The sequence below is a fragment of the Protopterus annectens genome, chromosome 6.part0 (assembly GCF_019279795.1).
Source record: "Protopterus annectens isolate FY-2018-M chromosome 6.part0, PAN1.0, whole genome shotgun sequence".
In the NCBI taxonomy this organism is placed as follows: Eukaryota; Metazoa; Chordata; order Ceratodontiformes; family Protopteridae; genus Protopterus; species Protopterus annectens.
This window is the reverse complement of record NC_056737.1, coordinates 1,721,855,994-1,721,877,706: the sequence shown is the minus strand read 5'-3', so window position 1 is coordinate 1,721,877,706 and position 21,713 is coordinate 1,721,855,994. Positions and strand designations below refer to the sequence as shown.

General features: G+C 35.6%; 1 protein-coding gene across 3 annotated transcripts in view; it reads right to left on the bottom strand.

The window, feature by feature from the left end:
• The window catches only part of LOC122804910 (integrin beta-2-like), a 1,273,642-nt gene that overhangs the window by 735,052 nt on the left and 516,877 nt on the right, over positions 1–21,713 (bottom strand). For all 3 annotated transcript variants that reach the window (XM_044075119.1, XM_044075120.1, XM_044075118.1), the window contains exon 4: positions 19,821–20,016. In XM_044075119.1, the coding sequence (XP_043931054.1) occupies positions 19,821–20,016 (196 nt within the window). The remainder of the gene's footprint in view (positions 1–19,820; positions 20,017–21,713) is intronic.

Sequence of the window (21,713 nt, the reverse complement as noted above, 5' to 3'; positions counted from 1 at the left end):
GAGAAAACTGAAGCACCCAGTGAAACCACACATCGGCTCAAGGGATACACGAAGACTCCATGCAAAAGGTATTCAGTCATAAATGATAGAATCAGCTCTTACCAAGTTAATGCCAAAAGCTATTTAAATGCAATAATTAGGCAGCACTTAGTAAGTGTACAGCCTCCTGAACCTATAATTACCTTATGCTTGATTGTACCATGTTTGAACTGGGAAGGTATGAAGTCTCGATGTTGTTAAAAAGCTGTAGTGCTTTTCAGTTTTGTTCCTTATACTCCTGTTTTATTTATTTATTTTATTTTATTTTACATTTGTTGACCGGGATAGTCCGACGGGATGCATATCCATTTTAAGCGGAGGCCCGGGGAGAAACGCTCCAAACATACAGACAAAAACATGCATGCATACTAAGGGTTTTACAATGTAACAAGGGAAAAAAAGCTCCATTTGAGCAGATAAAAACAAACATCCCAAGCAGCAGTTAAATAACAAGCAGATTTTACAAGTAAGCATGGTGTGTCCCTCAAGAGGGATCCACAATTTAACAGTATGTCATAGAATGTAAAAGTTAATTAACAGGTGGATTACAGCAACACTATATTACAAAGAAATGTACAGAACAAGATTGCCATTGCAAGCATTTGTGAGCAAGAAGCTAGTACATTGCTGTTGAGTTAGGGAGTTGGTATGGGGATTAATCAGGGTTGGAACATGGACAGAGCCAGTGCATTTTATAATAATGTTTGAGGCCATTTTTGAAGAGGCATAGAGAGGGTTCCAGGGTAATGTCTGCTGGAAGTAAGTTCCAAGCTTTCCCAACGGAGATGGCAAATAGGAAGTCATCAGCTTTGTTATTAGCTTTCAGTGCTTGGACTAACAGCTTGTTGGATGAGTGTAATGGTCTGGAGTTACTGTATGGTTTTATGATAATTTTAAGGGCAGGAGTGTTTTTGGGTTGTTTGAGAATATTATGTGCTACTATTAGCTGGTTGAACTGTATTAAGCATGGCAGTTCTTCCCACCCTAGGAGTTTGAGGTTGTGGCAGAGATGTGTCCCGTATGTTGATCTAGTGGCAAACCTGGCAATATGGTGGTAGCAGTGAGAATGGTAAGTTCTGATTTGTTTAGGTTACAGAGTATAGGGGGAAGCATATAGAAGGGTAGAGAGGAGATGAGAGTGGGTGATAGCAATTCTAGCTGTAGGGGTTAGAAAACGTTTATTTCTATATAGTGAGCCGAGCATTTTGTTAATAGTTCTGATAGTCTTATTGATGTGTAGGTTGAATTTGAGATTATTGTCTACTATTACCCCTAAGAGCTTGGTTTGAATATCTGGCGAAATAGAGGTGCCATTGTTTGATGTTATAGTAAAGGAAAGTGGGGGGGGGACCTGCAAGTGGGGGTAAAGAGTAACAGTTTGGTCTTATTGGGATTCAACAGAAGATAGTGATTAGAGAGCCACTTTTCAACTGTGTTGAATGTACTCTGGGTTAGGGTTTGCAGGGCTGTTGGGGAGGAGGCTAAGCAGATCAGGATGGAGTTGTCTGCATATTGGATGCAGGATGCATCTGGGATGGCAGTGGGTAGGTTATTGATAAAGAATGAAAAGAGTAAAGGATCTAAAATGGAGCCCTGAGGAACTCCAAGAGTGAGAGGTAACAGAGTGGATAGTTTGCCCTGTCAAAGTATGGCTTGTTGTCTGTCATTCAGATAGGAATGGAACCACTATATAGTATGGTTGTCCAGGGAAATAGATTTCAGAGAGTGGATGAGTAATTGGTGATTGACCATATCAAAGGCCTTTGAGAGGTCTAGAAAAAGGGCTGATGACAGCAAGATTTTATTTCTGTTTAGATTTATGGTGTTAGTGAAGGAAAGGAGAGCTGAGGTGGTGCTATGATGTGGCCTGAAGCCATGCTGAGAGACAGCCAGTATTTGGTTCTGTATGAGATGGTACATAATTTGTTTGTGGACGCACTTTCCATTATTCTGGCCAGTGGTGAAAGAATGGTGATAGGTCTGTACTTGGATAATTCTGTAGAACTTCCACCTTTGTGACGTGGAATAACATAGGATATTTTCCAGATGGGGGGGATAGAGCCAAGAGTTAGGGACCAGTTGATCAGGATAGATATGGGAAATGCTATGACATCAGCAGCTATGTTTAAGAACTCTGCTGGGAGCATGTCAGCAGATAGGGTGGTGGGTTTAAATTTTTTGATTAGTGACCGAATTAGAGTGGTAAGACAGGTTGGAAGTTGAAGGGGTGGTGAGTAATGGGTATGATAGTGGAGGAGCTAGTCAAGGGTGTATTAGTGGTGGAGTTAGAGTGTATGGGATTGAGTTGGTTAGCGAAAGACTGGATTGTTTCAGTGAAGAAATTATTAAAGGCACTAGCTATGTCCTCTGGTGGTTTTTGGGTGTAATTTGTTGGGGTTGGAGTGGTAGATTGTGCTGGATGAAGAAGCTGGTTAATACCTGCCCAGAACTTTTTGGGATTGTTTTGATGCTTCTGCTGCAGGTTTTGGTAGTATTTTTTTTTGTCTAGTTGAATGGATTTTTTTGTGTCATTCCTAAGTTAACAGTATTTTAGTTGGTCGAGAAGGGCTTTAGTTGCTTGCCAGATGGCTCAGGCCTTATTTTTAAGTTTGATTTTTAGTTTGGTTTCCTTAGCCATGGTGCTTCATATGTTCTAATTTTAATATTTCGAGATAGGACATGGGAGTCTAGGATGCTTAGGAATTTAGTATTAAAATATGCCACTGCATCTTCCAGTGGTAAATGTTTTAGGATTGCCCAGTTGACTGAGCTAAGTTCATTTTGGAAATTTACAGGATTTAACTTTTTGGTATTTGTAACTGTTCTATAGGTGGGCTGATGGGAGTTCTCACCCTTATCCTTAATAATGTAAGTTAGAGAGTGATCACAGGTCATCGGGGAGGGTTCCAGCTTTATACAAGTGGTGATGATTATTGATAAGAATCCAATCAAGAATACTTTCTCTGTTGTTAGGTTTGCTTATCCTGGTAGGAGCGGTTATAGTTTGTCTAAACCCAAAGAGATTTATGTGGGTTACAGGGGATTCAGCTGCACAAGTGGTCCAGTCAATGTTGAAGTCACCAAGCACAATGGTTTCTTGGGGGTGGTTAGCGGATAACCATTGGAGGATATCTTCTAGGGTGATTATATTGTTCCCTGGGGGAATGTAGATACAGACAATGTTTATGCATTTGTTGTGGTTAATTTGAAGTTTAGTTATAAGGATTTTAACATTATTAAATGGGGGTGGCTGTATGGAGTATCTATTAACACTTAGTGTGTTTTTATACAGAACTGCTATTCCCCCTCCCTTTTTAGTAGCTCTGTCTAATCGGTGAATATTATACCCTGGTGGTAATATTTCATCATCAGCAGTTTCAGCCAGGTTTCTGTGAAACACATTATATATGGGGAATGGACTGCTAATAGGGCATGTAGGTCATGTATTTTGTTGTTTATGCTTCTTTTTTTTTTAAACTTTCTTTTTATTAATTTTCATAAATCATGAACTTCTTACATCATGCAATAATTATACATAGACATAACACTAAATATTAAAACTATATACAAAAGATGCTCAAAACATTATACTATTCTGTTTGAAATCATTACATTTTATCTAATAACTTTTTTTAGTTTCATCCAGGATAACTTTCTATGTGTCATTCTTGTCATTCTAGAAGCAAGAGTTAAAAGTTCTCTATTACATACTGTTTTGGCCAATAATGTAAATTCAGCAAAAGATACAATTGCTTTGGTTTTCCAGTTTAAAGGGATGACTTTCCTTGCTATAGCCAAAAGAGACCAGAGAAGATGTGCTTGTGATTTTGGTGTACAATCTGGCACTGGAGCATTAAACAACAAAAGTGCATCTGTTATTATACACTTGTCAGTCCATAATGCCTTTATAAAATCTCTAAATTTCTGCCAGAATGGGACAATCACTCTGCATTCAAGGAACACGCGTACCCAATCAGCACATAGACTCTCATCACATCTCCAACAATTATGACTAGTTTTATTTGACATTATAGCAATTCTCTGTGGGGTAAAGAAACTCCTGTGTAAAAACGTCCATGTAAATACTTTCCAATATGGAGATGATGTTGTATGATTTATTGACCTGAGTGTTACTAATTTATCCTTTTCAGAAAAATTAAATCTGTTCATACTTTCTATATAACTCCATAAAGAGTCTTCAGGCTGTTTTAAGTCAGCTCTTAATGTCTTATAAATCTTAGATAAAGAGAACCCCATGCTAAATTGTGATGTATTTAATTCACATAAAAGAAAGAGTATTTTAGGCTGTAATAAAATATTAGTCACTTGGCTCATTTTAAATTCCTTTATTAGATGTTCCCTAAAAGTCTGAGTATTTAACCAATTATCTTGATTTGTGCTATACCTTGCTAAAAGGCTTGTAGTATCATGAATATTATTTGTACTTAGGAACTGATGCCAATAATTTAGTCCATTGCCTTTCATTTCCATTATTTTATTCATATTAAAAGAGTCTAGACAATTCTTTGTGTGTGCTATTGGGAATATTAATATAGAAAAATGTCTTGTTATGCAGTTACTATTTATAATTTTTCTAAAATTGTTTAGTATATAGCTAACACAATGTGGTAACTTCTCATGTTTATTTTCTTTATATACTGAGTCCTTTACTACTAAAAAAATGTTGTTATTTTCAGTAAAAATGTCATTGTTTATTGTTTCATCGGCATTAGATAGTAAAATATTCATGTGTAGATTTTTCCAGCTTGAAGTATACTTGTTACTTAACCACTTGCTTATGATGTGAATTATAACTGATTCAGCATAGAGTTCTAAGTTTGGAAATGTAATTCCACCTTTTTCCCAATCTCTATTGTGCCAATCATACCTTATTCTTGTTTTTTGTGGGTACCATAAAAACTTAATTAGAAGTGAGTTGAGCTGTTTTATTTATTTATTTTTTTTTGGAGGGCTAATAATTATTGTTTGAATAAGAAACAAAATTTTAGGAAGAATACACATTTTTATTAATGTTAGCTTTTCTTTAAAAGTAAAGAACATTTTATTCCATTTGTTTATATATTCTTTGATTATACCTAACAATTTTCAATAATTGACTTGTATAATTTCTTTCCAATTAGGTTTTATATATATTCCTAGATATTTAAGAGTGTTATTCCCCCAACTAAAATTACTGTGTTTTCTCCATTCAGAACTTACTTTTTTATTTACCAATAATGTTTCAGATTTAGTGCTGTTGAATTTTAGACCTGAAAGTTTCTCAAAATGTCCTATAGCTATTGTAATATGCCTTACTGAAGAGTCTAAATTTCCTATGGTTAATATTATATCATCAGCAAATAATTATATTTTAGAAGCATAATTTGAATTAACAATAAAGCTATTTATGTTGTTATTATTTCTTATGTAATTTGCAAACAGTTCTACTGACAATGCAAATAGCAAAGGTGACAGAGGACAACTTTGCTTAGTTCCTTTTTGTATTTGAATTTTGTTAGATAAAAAGGCCCCAATTTTAATATACGACAAAGAGTTTTTATATAAGCTATTTATTAGTTCTATGAAATCTGTGGAGAAATTAAATGTTTCCAAGACTTTAAATAGGTATGACCAAGATAAAGAATCAAATGCCTTCTTTATGTCTAAACTAATAATTGATAATTCTTTTTTCTTTTCATTTGCAACATCTATTAAGATTAAAAGTCTGATGACATTGTCCTGAACTTTCCTATTCAAAATAAACCGTTTGATAATCTGCTATAATTTTGAGGATGAATTGCTTCAATCTTTTATTAACTATGGAGTTAAACAATTTATAATCTACATTTAGAAGATATATAGGTCGATATGATAATACTAATTTAGGGTCTTTATCTTGCTTTAGAATGGGAGATATTATAGCATACTTCCATGAAGGAAAGATATTTTTATTTTTCCTAATTTCTTCAAAAGCTGCCTCTGAAGTCTTTAAGGTGTCTTCTGGAAACAACTTACATATTTCTCCTATAATCCCATCCAATCCAGGTGCATTATTGTTTTTAAGATTACAAATGCATTCTTTAATTTCTTTTAATGTTATTGGTTTGAGCAAATTAGCATTTTGTTCCTTTGTTACTCTTTTGTTGATATTTTCATTCAAAAAATTACACTTAAACATATTGTCTGCAGAGTCACTATTTGTATTATTTACCTTCTCATAATATACTCTGAATACCTCCAGAATTTCTTTGTGTTCCATTACATGTCTTGTTTTAACTCCTGTGTTATCAGTGATTTCTTTTATATGACTTAGTCTAGCTAAATTTTTTGTTTTGACTGCCAACCTATGTACATTGTTGGGGTTCACTGAATAGGGTTGAATTTTGAATTTTTCTAGATTTATTGCCACTTTATGATTTACTATTTCTGCATATCTAGTATTTAATGTTTTAAATTTAGAATTAGTTTTTATGTCCTTGGTGCTTAAACTTTTCTTTATTCTGTCTATTTTAGTTGTATTTGTGTTAATTCATTTTCCCATTGTTTTCTTTTGTTTAGATACCAATTTTTGATTTGATCTTACCATATAAATAAGATTTTAGTGAATCCCAAAGTATAACCTTTGAAGTTTCATTATTATCATTGATGTCTAAAAAATATTTTATTTCACCAAGGAGCCACTCTTTAAATCCATTAAGTGTAGTACTGTAGACAGGTAATCTTTGCCATGTTATTAAGTCTTTAGGCATGATATTTACCTTAAAAAATAAGGCATTATGATCTGACAATAGGCATGAACTAATTAACACTTCTTGTACCTTGAAAATATATTGTTAGTAACTAGTACTTTATTAATTGTTGTTTGTGTACCATACCTATATGAACACTGGGTGTATTCTAACGAGTGTGTTTCTTTTAAATCATATATATCTCTAAGACATAATACATTAATACAATTCTTTAACTTTTTAGCTGCAGGGGAAATTCTAAATTTATCATTTTTGGTAGTATCTTTTTCAGTGAGAATGCAATTGAAATCTCCTGCATGTATTATTTCTCCTTTGGATTTGGAAATTATTAACTCCAAATAATTCCTTGCTGTAGCTGCTTTAAAACCAGGTATCCAGTAAGAATTTACAAGAGTTACATATCTTTTGTTTATCTCCAGAACTGCCAGGCATAACATGCCATTCTTGTCTGAGTAAGTATCGATGACTTTAGGCATTGGTAATGTTTTTCTCCATAGTATCATCGTGCCTCTTCTCTTGGTTTGGTAGTGAGATTCTACAAGGACCGTATAACCATTAAAAGATAATTTATCTATGTCCCTGTTGACAATATGTGTTTCCTGTAAAAAAAAAACTATATCTACTTTATTCAATTTCAAATATCTAACTATACTCCCTCTTTTGACAGGATTATTAAGGTCATTGACATTTAAAGACATACATTTATAAGAGAACATTTAGAATGATACATATATGTCTATTGAATTTAGTTATGAGCAGGTAAATATAAATGAATAAGAAAATCATAACATATATAACTATATACAAAACTAAACATGGAAACCTAATTTTCTGGCTTGAAGAAAGCATCATCTTAGCCACCACTACTAACAGTCTTACAACCAATCAACCTTTATATTGCTGCTTCTGCCCTCTAATAATTAGGTATACAGTTAAACTTATTCAATATTATGTAACATTATGTTTAGTTATTGAAGTGCAACACATCTCAAGACATATGATAGAATATTAAGTATTTTACAAATTACAAATAAAATAGTCATGCAAAAAATATTCATGTTTGACAAACATCTCTATGTTAGAGTAACAGGATTATGCCCTCATAAACCAGCATATGTAAGCTTGACTTCAAAAGCAATATAAGAAATCAAAGTATTTCGTTAAGATGAAAAAAGATATTATTTTCCTAATACAGATTAAACTAATAAAGAGTATACATCCAGTTTAATTATATGATTTGAAATGATACTGCATATTAAATATATATTTATATATTTAAGGCATAGAAACCCTCTCCATTTTTCATGTATTGCCCATTCTCATCTCGACTATTTTTTGTATACATTTGTTTATGGGCTATATATGTATGGTCAAAGCAAAGTATGACCAATATTTTGAAACCTGTAATATTAAACTGTTATGAGCATTTTAAGCTTATTTAAATATGGTAGACATACTTTATTCAAACACCCTTCTCTGTTTCATTTATCCCCTTTTGTTCCAATAATAAGCCATTTATACAACTCTCTAATATTGATATTTCAAAAATGTATTCATTCAAGTCCTCATTGTTGTCAATATCACTGCTATTAGCAAGAGAATAAATCAACATTGCTTATACTAGTTATTAATTATAAGATAACATCTTCAATATAATGATCAGATAGTACAAGTGTTTGCTGCTTAGAAGTAACTGGATATGTGTTATTCCCAAAACAGTTTTTTGTTTTGTTTATTCAACACTTACTGTTGTATTAAGTACTTGCTTAAAATCCATTATTAGTACTATGTGGGCTATGCAATCAACTTACTTTACCACATCCTTCTATATTTTCGGAATGCCCACATACAAAGTACCCTTGAAAATAATAAGCAAATTTTTATTATCCAAATAACATTCTTAATGTATCAGCACTCACATGAAAAAGATATGTTTAAAATAGGATTTTTTGGGGTGAGATATATAACACATATATGAAGGAACTCTCAAATATGATTCTCCAAAAGTGACTTATGAAGAAACACCAATAATGTTATGTTTATAGTTTATTTTTTTATTTAAAACATTTAGATGTTCATATATCAGGTAACTATATTTACCTCGGCTTATTAATATGCGACAATATTACACCTTCCCCCTTTTTCTTTTTTTTTTAAATCTCTCTATAACTTATAAAGGGATGCTCTATTTTAATGTTTTTCAAATTTCCCTTCAGCCAGCTGTGTTTATCTTGCATTAAATATCTGGTGAAGCTGCATTGTAACTAAAGCATCTGTGTGATGTATAGAGAAATGCTAATTTTCTCTTCATGTGCAATTTACTCTTCATTTGTAAGTTATTTTATTTCTACATACAATTAACCAGAATTCACCTTATAACTAAACATGTATCTCACATTGTCAATAAGTTTAGAGAACAAAACAATTCAAAACAATGCTAGGAAGCATGAGTGATAATTGTGCCTTGAATACTGAATTTAACTGCAACTACAACAGTTTCCAGCATATATGTTATTAAATCTAGATTCCGGCATCAAGAGGAACTAGTAAACATTCATTTTGTTAGGAAATTATAAACTTACAGTCAAGAAACTACTTTGAAGAGTATTTTGAATGTCTCAGCATCAAACACTTCCTTGCTGCATCTTTATCACCTGTCGCAGTTGTTTCTTATGTGCAACCGGGGCTCAGAGTACAATTACGTCATCACTAGAAGTTTTTACAAAGAGCGCCAGTCTCAAAACCACAGATCAATGAATAGCTCGAGACTTAGTTCTCTTGAGGCTTTGCATTCAAAAATTAACTGCATACATGAGGCAGGTATGACATTTTTCGGTTATTTTTGGCTTTCCTAGCTTTCATGCGCTCGTGGGTTACAAAAAAGTATGTAAAATAGAAAAAACAAGTTAAACAGGGTAGAACTATGCAGCTATTCATTTTTTTTAAAACCACAGACCGCACTTCTTTTGAAGCGCTCTCTCTCCCCAGAACATCCATCATAATTACTTTAGTACCTACAGAGAAAATTTAATCAATCTAAAGCCCAAAAAGCTTCCTGACAGACTGTATAAGCGCCCACAACCCCCGTTCAGCATTTAAGGCTACCGCCACTCTATTTAATGTATTAAGGTTACAGAACAAAGACACAAACTATTTTTAAACAACAGTTTAATATTATTCTGACGGCACTCAGCACACCACTAATTTAAAATATAACATTAAATCACGATCTTGTAAGATTATGACAAGATCTTATGTGCTTATAAGCCTTTTGTTTTTATTTATATTATAATCTATATAGGGGATAAAAAACTTTATAACGGAGGAAGGAGAAACGGCAGAAAGTAATTATCTATATAATAATAAGAGTAATTGCTATAAAAGAGGAAGAAAGGTTAGTTATATATAGTTGTAAATATTTATTTTAAAATCTTACCTCATATTTGCACTATTTATCCTATTTCAAGGGAGAATAACCTCAGGAAATTAGAAGCTTATGTTTTACTTCCGTTTAAGTTTGCTTGTGGACTTATCATTTGCTGTTATTTTGCCATTAGTAGCTTGTCTCTTTAGGCTTGGAGTAGAATGTTCCATATCTTCAATTCTGTCTAGTAAATCATGTTTTTTGACAAATTCTGTTGCTTCTTCAATATTGTTAAAGATATTTTGACCATCTGGAAGTGTGTCTTTTAATCTAGCAGGGAAGAGTATTTGAGCTTTCATTTCAGCTTTCTTAAAGTCTTTAATGAGGGGAATACAAGCTTTCCTTTTTGCTATTGTCACAGATATATAGTCATTATCATATCTAATAACTCTTCCATTTTCTTGTATGGGGCTCTTCGTCCAGGCAGTTTTTAACACCACATCTTTATCCTGTGTTGACAAAAACTTAACTAGGATGGATCTTGCTGAAGTTGGATTTTTTGATGTAGAAGGATTTGATAAAGACCTATGAGCCCTTTCAGTTCCATAAGAAAGTGATTCCGGGAGGTTTAGCACTTTAGGCAACCAATTATTCAGGAAAATAATCATATTATTTCCCTCTGTCTTTTCAGGAACTCCATAAATTCTAATGTTGTTCCTCCTTGACCTTGACTCCAAATCTTCCACTTTCTCAGTTAATAAGTTGTTTTGCTTCAATAAGAAATTTATTTGGCTGTCATTCTCTATCTGCCTTTCATCTATGTCATTTAGAGATGTTTCTATGTTGGTTATTTGATCCGAGTGCTTTGAATTAATTTCCTTTAAATCTTGGATTTGCTTTTTACTCTCTTTATTCATATTTTCCATAATGTTTTCTAGATTGTCCATTTTAGTAGAAAGGTCCTGTATACTTGTAATTATGGTCTGCAGTTCTTTTTTCATAGAACTGTCTTGAGCTGAAGACTTTGAATGGCTCATATTTCAAGTATCTGTATACAGCTGCTAATATTCTGACAGGGATTTTGTGAGAAAATTCACTGAAAAATGTTACTTTTTCTTCCTTAGGTAATCCACAACAATGAAAAGAATATTTGTAAGTAGTTTTTCCCAATGTATTTCAAAAAATTCCAAATAAATCCTGTCAGAAATAAAACTTATAGACAGAGCAACAAAAAACTGCTGCACTCACTCTGCCATCTTCGCCACACCCCCTTGTTTATGCTTCTGATGTTTAGGTGAAAAGTGAGAAGAGAGTTAGTGGATCTATTGAATGGTAGAGTAATGGTGGGAGTTTAGGTGTCGGAGTTAGTGACACTATGAGAAGAAGGGACAGGGTTGGGATGGATGTCCCCTTCTACTATTAGGTTGTGGTGAAGTCTGATGATGAGTTTTAGAGCTTTACATATACATTTTAGATAATGTTTGTCTTTGAGGTTGGAGTTTGGGGTTTTAATTGGGTGGTGATTTAAAGGGGGTGTGAGATTAGTTGTGTGGGGGATAGTTAGGTAAGATGTGTGATTAGAGAAGTTAGGGGTACTGGTGTGATGAATAGGGTAGTGGAATCCAAGGTAGTATTGGCCTTCATAGGCAGTGAGGAGGTAAAGGATAGGTAGTATAGACAGCAGAAAGATAGCCAGTGAATGCTTAGGTGCTGGTGAACAAAGTGTCTCTGACATTTCTAGGGCTTGAGGTTACCTGGATAAGATAAGAAGGAAGGGATAAATAGTGGCACCCTTTTGTGGTGAGAGATAATAGGTATGAGTAAAGAGGCAGGGGTAATCCTATGGTGATGAGAGATGCTGATTGGGAGGGAGGGGTGGGGTGAGAGATGCTGATTGGAAGAAAGAGAAGGGGGGTGGCCAAGTTAGTATAAATCTAGCACTACTGGAGGTGGGTGGGATATGCGGGCAGTGTGGGGCATGAAGTGTGCCCACAGGGTGAGAGAGCGGGGCAAGTCCGATCACAAGATACACACAGCCTGCCTGTAAGTAGACTGGCTAGGTTTTTAAATCTCTGTTTGTTGCTTTTATTTATTTTCAGACAGAGAGTACACCAGTTTGCACTAAATGCTACCCTTTTGTTTCTTGAATAAAGGTAGGGCAACTGGTTATATTTTTGGTAGGTGTTGTACTCCTTTAGATGGAAAGAGGCTCCCTAAGTGGGTAACTGGGGGATACCTTGCAGTGCTATGGACCCAGGGCCTGCTTAAATAATTGTTCACTTGGTTTACAACAGTTTATAGAGATATTAAACTTTTTTGCTTTCCCCTATAGATGGCTAGCAATTAATTTCAAAAGGTTCATTGGTTCATACTAGGCTATCTGCCCTAGGGCATTTATAAGCCTAGCCAGAGTGTGTTTGGCTTTCGCCACCCATTTTAAATTAATTTTGCTATGCCCTTTTTCGAGGTTAGTATACTGTGCCTCTGTCTAACAGTGACACAGAAGTGATACCCGGGGTAAACCTATGATCTCCCATCCACTCATCAAGATTCCTCTTGAAGAGAGTCAATGAGGGACTCTGCCTAACCTGGACTGGGATTTTCTTCCAGAGTGAAGGGAGCCTCTGGGTTATGAATCTGTCCCTCCAGTATGTCCTATTTATTTCAGTGCTGAGGTTCAAGTCTCTTGAGCACGTAGCTTGATGGGATTTGGATTTTCTGAGGTGCAGCATCTCCATTAATTCCGGGTTGGACATGGCTTTATACGTCAGGCACAGATCGCCTCTGAGCAGGCGGTATGCCACTGAGTAGAGCTGGAGTTTCTTTAACCGGGCAGCATATGGCATCTGTTTGAGCCCTTCAATCCTCTTGGTGAGGTACTTTTGGGGTCTTTCCAGTTGCTGCAGGTGTCTGGTAAGGTACATCCCAAAAGGGGCATTGTACTCAATTATGGGCCGGATGAGTAAAGAAGCACGATGACCTCCCCTGATCTACATGTGAATCCCTTCATGATTAGGTGGGCTATATAAAATGTTTTTCTAACCACTTTGGCCATGTGGTTGTCAAATGAGAGATTGCTATCAACTTGGGTCCCCAGGTCCCTAATTACTACTTCTGTACTTAATGGATTACCACCTATGTGGTAATTTGTGGGCACTTTGTTTTTGCCAAAGGGGATGACTATACAATTTCTGGCATTTAGTTTGAGGTCATGGCTCTGGCACTAGTATGTTTCTTTGAGGCCCTTTTGGAGGATGCTTGTGTCGGCTGGAGAGTCTATTATGGCACCCAGTTTGCAGTCATCTGCGAACTTGGTCAGCCACAGTCCATCCGTGTTGGCCTGTACCTCCGAGAAATATATACCGAACAAGAGAGGTCCCAGGACTGAGCCTTGTGGGACGCCACTTGTAACTGGTTTGGAGTCTGACATGGCTCCAGCAATTCTAACCATGTGGGTTCTGTCCTTAAGCCAGTTTGCAACCCATCTAGTGACATAGGGGTTTATATTTAAGCTGGTGAGCTTATCTATAATGCCCGAGTGGGGTATCGTATCGAAGGCTTTTGCGAGGTCCAGGTAGGCTGTGTGGACCACCTTCCCCTCGTCAATGGCCTTGGTGACAGTTTCAAAAGGAAGTTCTTCAGGCAGATTGTGTCTTCCTAGCGACACCGATTTGGTAGGGCAAGAGTGGTATGTAGAGGGGATAATACATAACAAAGGATATAAAGTTAGTGTTCTAATTTAAACATATAAGAGTCTCACCATTAACAGGAATATGAAAAAAATGGATTGTATGTTTACAAATTCTGTGGATTAGGTAGGATAAATGTGGTAGAGTGAGTAGATATGACTTATGCTGCAACCTTCATATATGTATATGCCTACAAATACCATAGTAGTTCAAAATCCCAACCCACTAAGGTATGTTAATCCTACTAAATTCTTACTGAATTGCTAATAATATTCTAGTCTTGTTGTACGGTTTGGTAACTGTTCAGTTTTAGACTTTGATCAGGCACCAAGAATGTATGCAAACAAGAAGTGAAAGCAGTTTGTGTGCTTTTTGTAAACAAAGCACTGAAAGTTTGTTGTGAACCTCTCCTACCCCGCAATCAGCCTAGCAACAGGCAATAATCTAAATCAGGCCTGAGCAAATCACAAAGAATACATGGCTGGGAAAAAGACTTGGGAGGAGGTTGTCAAAATGGTTAAGTTCTTTACTCAGAGATACAAGTTGAGGGTTTGACTCCGATCTTTGGTTATTGGCTAGGCTTGTAATGGTCTGCAGACTGGTAGCCTAATATTTGCCTATGAAATTAAAGCAACTTTCCACATGGTATTGGATCAGGTAGTTTCAAACTGCTGTAGCAAGATTATGGGAGGCACAGTGACACCATGAGTATCACTGTTGCCTCACAGCAAGGAGTTTTTAACCAGTTCAGCTGTTTCTTGGGGTACCTTCTGCTTGGTGTCTGCATATCATTAGTTTGGTAATATTGTTTTCCACCTAGATCTCAAATTTTGTCACACATCCCAAAGCCATGCAATAGGTGTACTGGCAACCCTAAATTGTCCAAAGCACATGTTCATAGGTTCATAGGTAGGTACAAGGCTATTAGCCCTAGGGTCTATATAAGCCTAGCCAAAAAGGTACCCTGGCTTTCGCCACCCAAGAAAATTATTTTCCTGTGCCTCTGTCAAGCAGAGCCACAGAAGTGATCCCTGGGGTGAATTTCCTATTTCCCATCCAATCATCAAGATTTTTCTTGAAGAGTGCTAATGAGGAGCTCTGTTTTACATAGATAGGTAGTCTGTTCCAGAGTATGGGAAGTCTCTGGGACAGGAATCTATGCCTCCAGCATGTTCTGTTTATTGTGGTGACAAGGTTTAGGTCTCTAGAGCATGTAGCTCAAAGGGATTGAGATTTCTTTAAGTGGAGCATGTCCAACAGCTCTGGGTTTGACATAACTTTATATGTTAGGCAGAGATCTCCTCGGAGTAGGCGATATGCGACGAAGCAAAGCTGGAGTTTTTTGAGACGGTCAGTGTAGGGCATCTGTTTGAGGCCAGTAATCCTCTTTGTGAGGTATTTCTGTGACCTTTCCAGTTGTTGCAGATGTCTTGTGAGGTACATACTAAAAGTGTGTGTGCATGTGTGCTTGTGCATGTGTGTGTGTGTGTGTGTGTGTGTGTGTGCGTGTGTGTGTGCATGTGTGTGCGTGTGCATGTGTGTGCGTGTGCATGCATGTGTGCATGCATGTGTGTGTGTGTTCTGTGATATGGATGAAAAACAGCAAAGCCTGGCACTTTACTTATGTTTTCTACTTGTCTTGTAAGCTCTGCTTATGGCTGTGTCTGCTCATGGAGTTGTTAAAGGAGTCCGATGCAACTAGATATCAATATACGGATGCCACAAGATTTCTCATTTCTGAGCTTAGACTAGAATGAAGTCATGCATGGAATAAAGAAGGCTACTACCATGCAGCTGCATTGTTCAAAGATTAGACAGGTCTGACAGAGTATGTGTACACATATTATTTAACAGCAACTTGTAAGTAAAAAGTTGTAAGCCATATTGTGTACGCTATCACATCGTCTCTTCTCTTTATAAGACTTTCTTCAGTAGCACAGTGAGTGGTGCTATTCAACAGCACTCTAATAATGATTTAACTACTCTGGCCATCCTGGTCATAAATATCAAAAAACTAAAATAAAATTAGCATTATACTGCCTTCTCCACATTTTATCAAAATTTTACATCATTAATTAGGTGGCATTCGTGCAGGTTTATGCACAAAAATCAACCTATGCCTGTTGCTGTCAATGAGTGAATTTGCACTGCAGCAATCACTATAACAGACTTAGGCACAAATAAGGTAGAACTGAATAATATTATAGGATAGTAAACTGCACAATATCTTCTGACATGATTTTCTTTCTGCTAATGCAGTGCCAAAGTATATGTTTTAACTTAATATATCATTTTAAGAGACAGAGCAGTTAAGCTGTTACAGCCATAAGCCTCTAATTTGCTAAGTGTCAAATAAGTATTGTGGAAAATCCTAACTTGAGTATTCATATAGTTGGAGAAAGAGCTATCTCCATAAGTGTTTTCACAGATCCTAGCCCTTTTCCTTTTTTAAACATTCTTCCCACTAATTGCAAAAGTTGCATTTATCCCTATAACTTGTGTTCCTAATTTGATTATATAGCACAAAAGTATGTGTTTCAAAGATAGATTACATTTTCTGGTGGGTTTCATTACCACTTCACTGGAAAGTATGTGAAGGGGTCATACTTAGTCACTGGAAAACATTTGCTGGTTGATGAGGACCAAGTTAAACCGGAGGCTTCATGCACATATTGGACTATCAGAAGGCCACCTTATGTTTGTTTTAGAATCCTGAATGCCACAGGTCTTGACTGTCACACCAGAAACAGACTGCTCATGATGTTAACCATGGCAGTGACTGACTCCTGTGCAGATTTTCCTTTGGGCTGGCTTACCAGGCCATCCTCACAGAAACATATCCCCAGTATGGCTTTCATCTTCTCTTAGGTGTTGATTATTATATAATTCTAATTTTGTAGTCATCAGACTGTTGACTGAAAGAAACTGATTGGGCCATAATGTTCATTTAGTGTCTGCTGGTATCAGTACATTTAAACAAATGCACAGCTTCATATGTGCATTTATTTGGAACAATAAAACTCACAGAGTAACCTTATCATCTGTATTTAATTAGCTGAAATGAAGGTGGGATTATATGGCTTACGTCAGATTACCCATAACAAGGGGAGGGACTGAAGTTTTGCCTAAAACCATAGCACCCCAATGTTAAAGGATGCAGCATGCCCCCATGGCCAGAATAGTAGGGTAGTGTGAGTGGGCCAGCCACAAATTGACTTGAGAGATGCACAGAAATCAGGACCAGGAGTGGATTTGATGGAGAGTATCTAGGGATGGGGGTATGATATTAGTTTCACAAAGCCCATAAGCTTCCCACAATTCTCAGTGGTGGACAATTTACTGTTTGTTTTGTATGTGAAGAGTCTGAAAAAAGAGTGTTTTCCTGGGGAAAGTGAGAAACGCTCAGTTGGAGTGAGCTTGTTTGGAGTTAGTGTCTTCATCTTCTCAAGAAAATAGCACTTTTTTAGCTCACTACCATAAACCTAACTACAAGCAGTGAGTACTCAGAATCACGTTAAGGCCTTCCCACTAAGAAATCATATGTTTAAGGCCCAAGGACACTGCTGGTGGAAGGAAAGTAACATATGAATAGCAGCTGAGTGAGAAGGGATAAAGGGGTGCAGGAGTGAGACTGGGTGCAAACTGATGAAAAATGAGAAGTAGAGCCTGTTAATGAGGGAGAAGCTCTAGACCAAGCAGTGTCCACAACAGCATCCACCGTTTGATGCACAGTGCTAGTCATAGCCGGCCTTAGGCATAGGCCATCTAGGCAGCCACCTGACAATGTGGAAACATGTTTCAGTGCAAACTGTCTTTTTTTATAAAGATTCTAAAAGATGCACAACTTAACTCATCAATGCTTGTTGCTGATGATGTTGTTTAGTTGAATCTGACTCTTGGTGATCTTTTTTATAAGTTCTTGCAGAACGTTTAATGTTATTTTTGGACACAGGGTAAAAATTGTCATAACTTTTTTTAAGAATTCTAAACCATTTTACAATGAGTGAGTTAGTTAGCAATGTTATATACAAAAACTGTTTCTGCAGAACTGTCAGGTAAACCGGTAAAGTGATCATATCAGTAAAAGTATCTTCCCAGTGTAAAAAAATGTTTAAGAAAAAGAAAGGTTATAGTAATGATCCCTGTGACAAACCCTAGCAGAAATATATTTTTCAAATCTCTGGAGTTGTAACTCTTTCCACCAAGATAATGACTGTACAATTTAAGAATATGCGCATGCAGGCTTGTTTGTCTCAGAATAAGGATTTTAACGTAGTCCACTATCTCAAAGAGTTTGTAGTTATTTCCCAGAATATCTAGAAGAAATATTTAACAACTTGGTGTAGAATTACTAGTATCTTTCTATTCATATTGTGGATAGCCCTTCTAACTATTATATTACTAATTTAGTTTATATTTGTTTAACTGATATTTATTTAACTTTTAATGATGAAGTTTTTCATTGTGTTAAAGGCATTTATTCCAATTTTGTGATGCATTTATTTGACATTGTATATGTATGGACATGAATGTATGAATAATTACGCTATTAAGGGTGGTAAAAATGACATATACCAATTTATTAAACCTTTACAAAGTAATAAAAAATGCTTTTGTTTTTGAAGTTGGTAAGCCAAGTGTGAATACTGTTTATTTTTAGATCTGGAGTTATATGGCTTAAATAATCATTAATTGTGGACTATCATTCATAAGAAAACAACTGTCAATGGTCAGTATGGCAAGAGTTGCCATCCTCCACACCTACTCTCATCACTCCCTTATGGTGAATTTTTGAGGCTGTGCTTACTTTGTAGTAACCATATAGATTCATTAATATGAAATATGATGAGATCCAAGTAATGAATTTGTATTATAAAGTATTAAGTATGCCTAAACATCAGTCTTCTATATACAGAAAAAATAAATGTGAAAAAAGATATTAACTAACTGGCATAGATAAACAGAAAATATAGTTTTAATGTATGATTTATTTTCAGATAAATTAAATGAATTAGTTAAATTTTATTGAAAGCTTTTTTAACTAAACTTGTGAAGTTTTTTTAACAGTAAATTATATGGTAGTTCTAAAACTTAATTTAAGCAGGAATGCAGTACAGGTGATATGTCAATACATAGTTTATATAAACATTCTGAAGTACAGATTAGTATTAATACAGTCAATAACAGATACACATACATTTCTGGGTTATGTAATATTTGTAATTATATAGATAATCATTTTGAAAGAATAAATAACATGAAGTTTATACCTAGTGGTTAATACTCTCAAATGAATGACCAAGAGCATAATTTATGCCCTCAGGTGTCTCTGTGAGCTAGTGCATATAGGAGAAATGAAAAGACCCTTTAAAATAAACTGCAAGAACTTGTGAGATGTGTTAGGCAAGGCAGCATGGAGACTCCTGTGACAATACTTTTTAAGAAGTACCATAACAGAAATTGTGAATTTCTTAAAGCAACATTTCTTGAACAAGCACTTATTATGTCATGGAAATGACAAGAGTTTAAAAGATAAACATTTGTGTAATGAAGCTACCTATTTATAATTTGAACTGTAAGACATTATCTTCCAGGGGGCAGTTGAATATGGAATTCATTTGGAAGTATCTTATTTGAATTAACAACTGATTGTATAATTAACTGCTTTTAATTGGTTTAGGAATGTTTTAAAGTATTGTTTTATGTAGATAATCTTTTGTGAACCCCAAAACCCCCTCTGAAGGCTTTGCCAGAGGGATTAAATTAAGTTTTCAATTCGAATCTCCTGCCTTTTTGTTGTTGTATTATTTATAGCTTTCATTTTGTATTTGTGGTAATTTATGGTTACTTTTTAGTCTAACTTGATTTTTTTGTCATAATTTTTCAGTTAATGATATTAAATCAGTATTCCTGTTGGTATTTCTAGAAATTGATCTAACAAACTCTGGAAGTATTTCTGAGAGGTATAATTTGACTTACCTGGCCGGAGCTTTACTTCCACATGCTGAGGTTGTAATTGTGTCACTGTAGCACCACTCTTCCCAAAGGGATTATTTTCCTTAAGAATTACTGCACTGTCTGGTTTGATAGCATCGGTAGATGTGCACCCCCTCTCATTCAGCTTTGTGACTGTATCACAGCGCACAGAATCTGGTTCCCCAGCTTTTGTAAAATTCTGTAAGAGAGGAAGTGAAAAACACAAAACACTGTTATAATTTACTATAAGGAACAAACAAAAAATCTAAATGTGCAGTTTAGTGGTTGCTTGTATGCCTGATGGATAGCTACAACAAGCAAAAAGGAAAAGCATTTCAAAAATATTGCCGATTGACAGTAGTCTGAGTATGGAAATTCTGGTAATCAATTTTCAGTTTAGTTAAGAAAGGATAAAGTGCTTGAAAATAATGAAACAAGGAAGTTAAACATTTTTTTTTTAATTCTTTAGTTTATAAAAGTATTACTGAAAACTTAGGTTTGTTTACAAAGGATACAATTCAGAGATGTGGTATATACTAGACAGGGGTAATACTCAGAAAAGTGCAGGAAAATGCCAAGTGACAATTTTGAGACAAGTGCTGAATATGTCTGCAGAAGTGATATTTTATTTACTACTACCAGGCAGAAAAAACTATGTTTAGAATCTATACAAGTTAGTTATACCACAAGAATATGAACACTATCACAATTCAGAGAAAGCAAAATGCCATTATGCTGCATTTACAGAAGTCCAATAGCATAAAAACTTCAGTGTATAACTTAACAATCCATGGTCCCCATATACTCTCAGTCAAAAAGACACAAATGCACACAGAGACACACAAACAGAATGAGCTGTTTTGAACACATACACCATACATAACAGCAGCTGTTGTAGCATAACAGCTAATGCTGCTCACAAAGGTGCCAGTAGATCAGCACAGACACACACATGTGCATACACTCAAACACATATAGACACATGGCAACAAAGTAGTATATACAAAACCATGCAATGCAATAAGTATTATGGTCATGTCCCCTAAAGAAGTTTTCAGAGCTATAGTAATACAGCAGCTTCATAGCTCCTCTCATGAGATGTGGAGTGTAAAGTATAAAAGTTGAAATTTATCTCTAGGCTTGTTTCCCTGTCACATTATATTAAAATATAAATAAGGCCTAAGACATTCAAAATACAAAGAAGATGGTTGGTGCTTATGATTTGCTTCAAACCGGATAACTGACACTCAATTTCATGAATTAAGTTTGAGTACAAAATCAGGGGCAAAGTAGCAGCGATATCCTGACAGCACCCATACAGAAGGCTTCATTCCCCACATCCCATTAACTATTCTAACAAACTCTGATGTTTCCGATTCATCAGGTAAGTTTAAAAATGTTGTATGCTCAATGCCATTCTATAGATTGGAATAATTAATCTGTACTTACTCTAAAGCTAATTGAACACACAAAACTCATACAACACTCATTAGACTGAAATAAACAAGTAATCTAAGTGATAGTCAGGAATGATCATAATCTAAATGAACTAAGTGTGGTAAAAGGGACCTCTTACACCTGGGTAACAGTAGTCCCTTAGCCATTGAGGATGAGCATTCCAGAGGTGTGGGGCTTGACTGTCTAAAAAGGGGACTCTAGAATTTTTACACCATACACTTATGAATTCACGGTAACCCCAGAGAGGGAGAATGTAGGGGCCTGGCCAAGTTGCAGGGGACTATCTGCTCCTTCAGGTAGGGGAGTCCCAGATCATTCAGGGCTAAATACACTAATGTAAAAACTCTGAAGATAAACTACAACCAGACACCCACTGAAGACTCTGAAGAACCAGTGTAATAAGCTGGCAGCTAACAGTATGTGTAAGTAACCAGACAG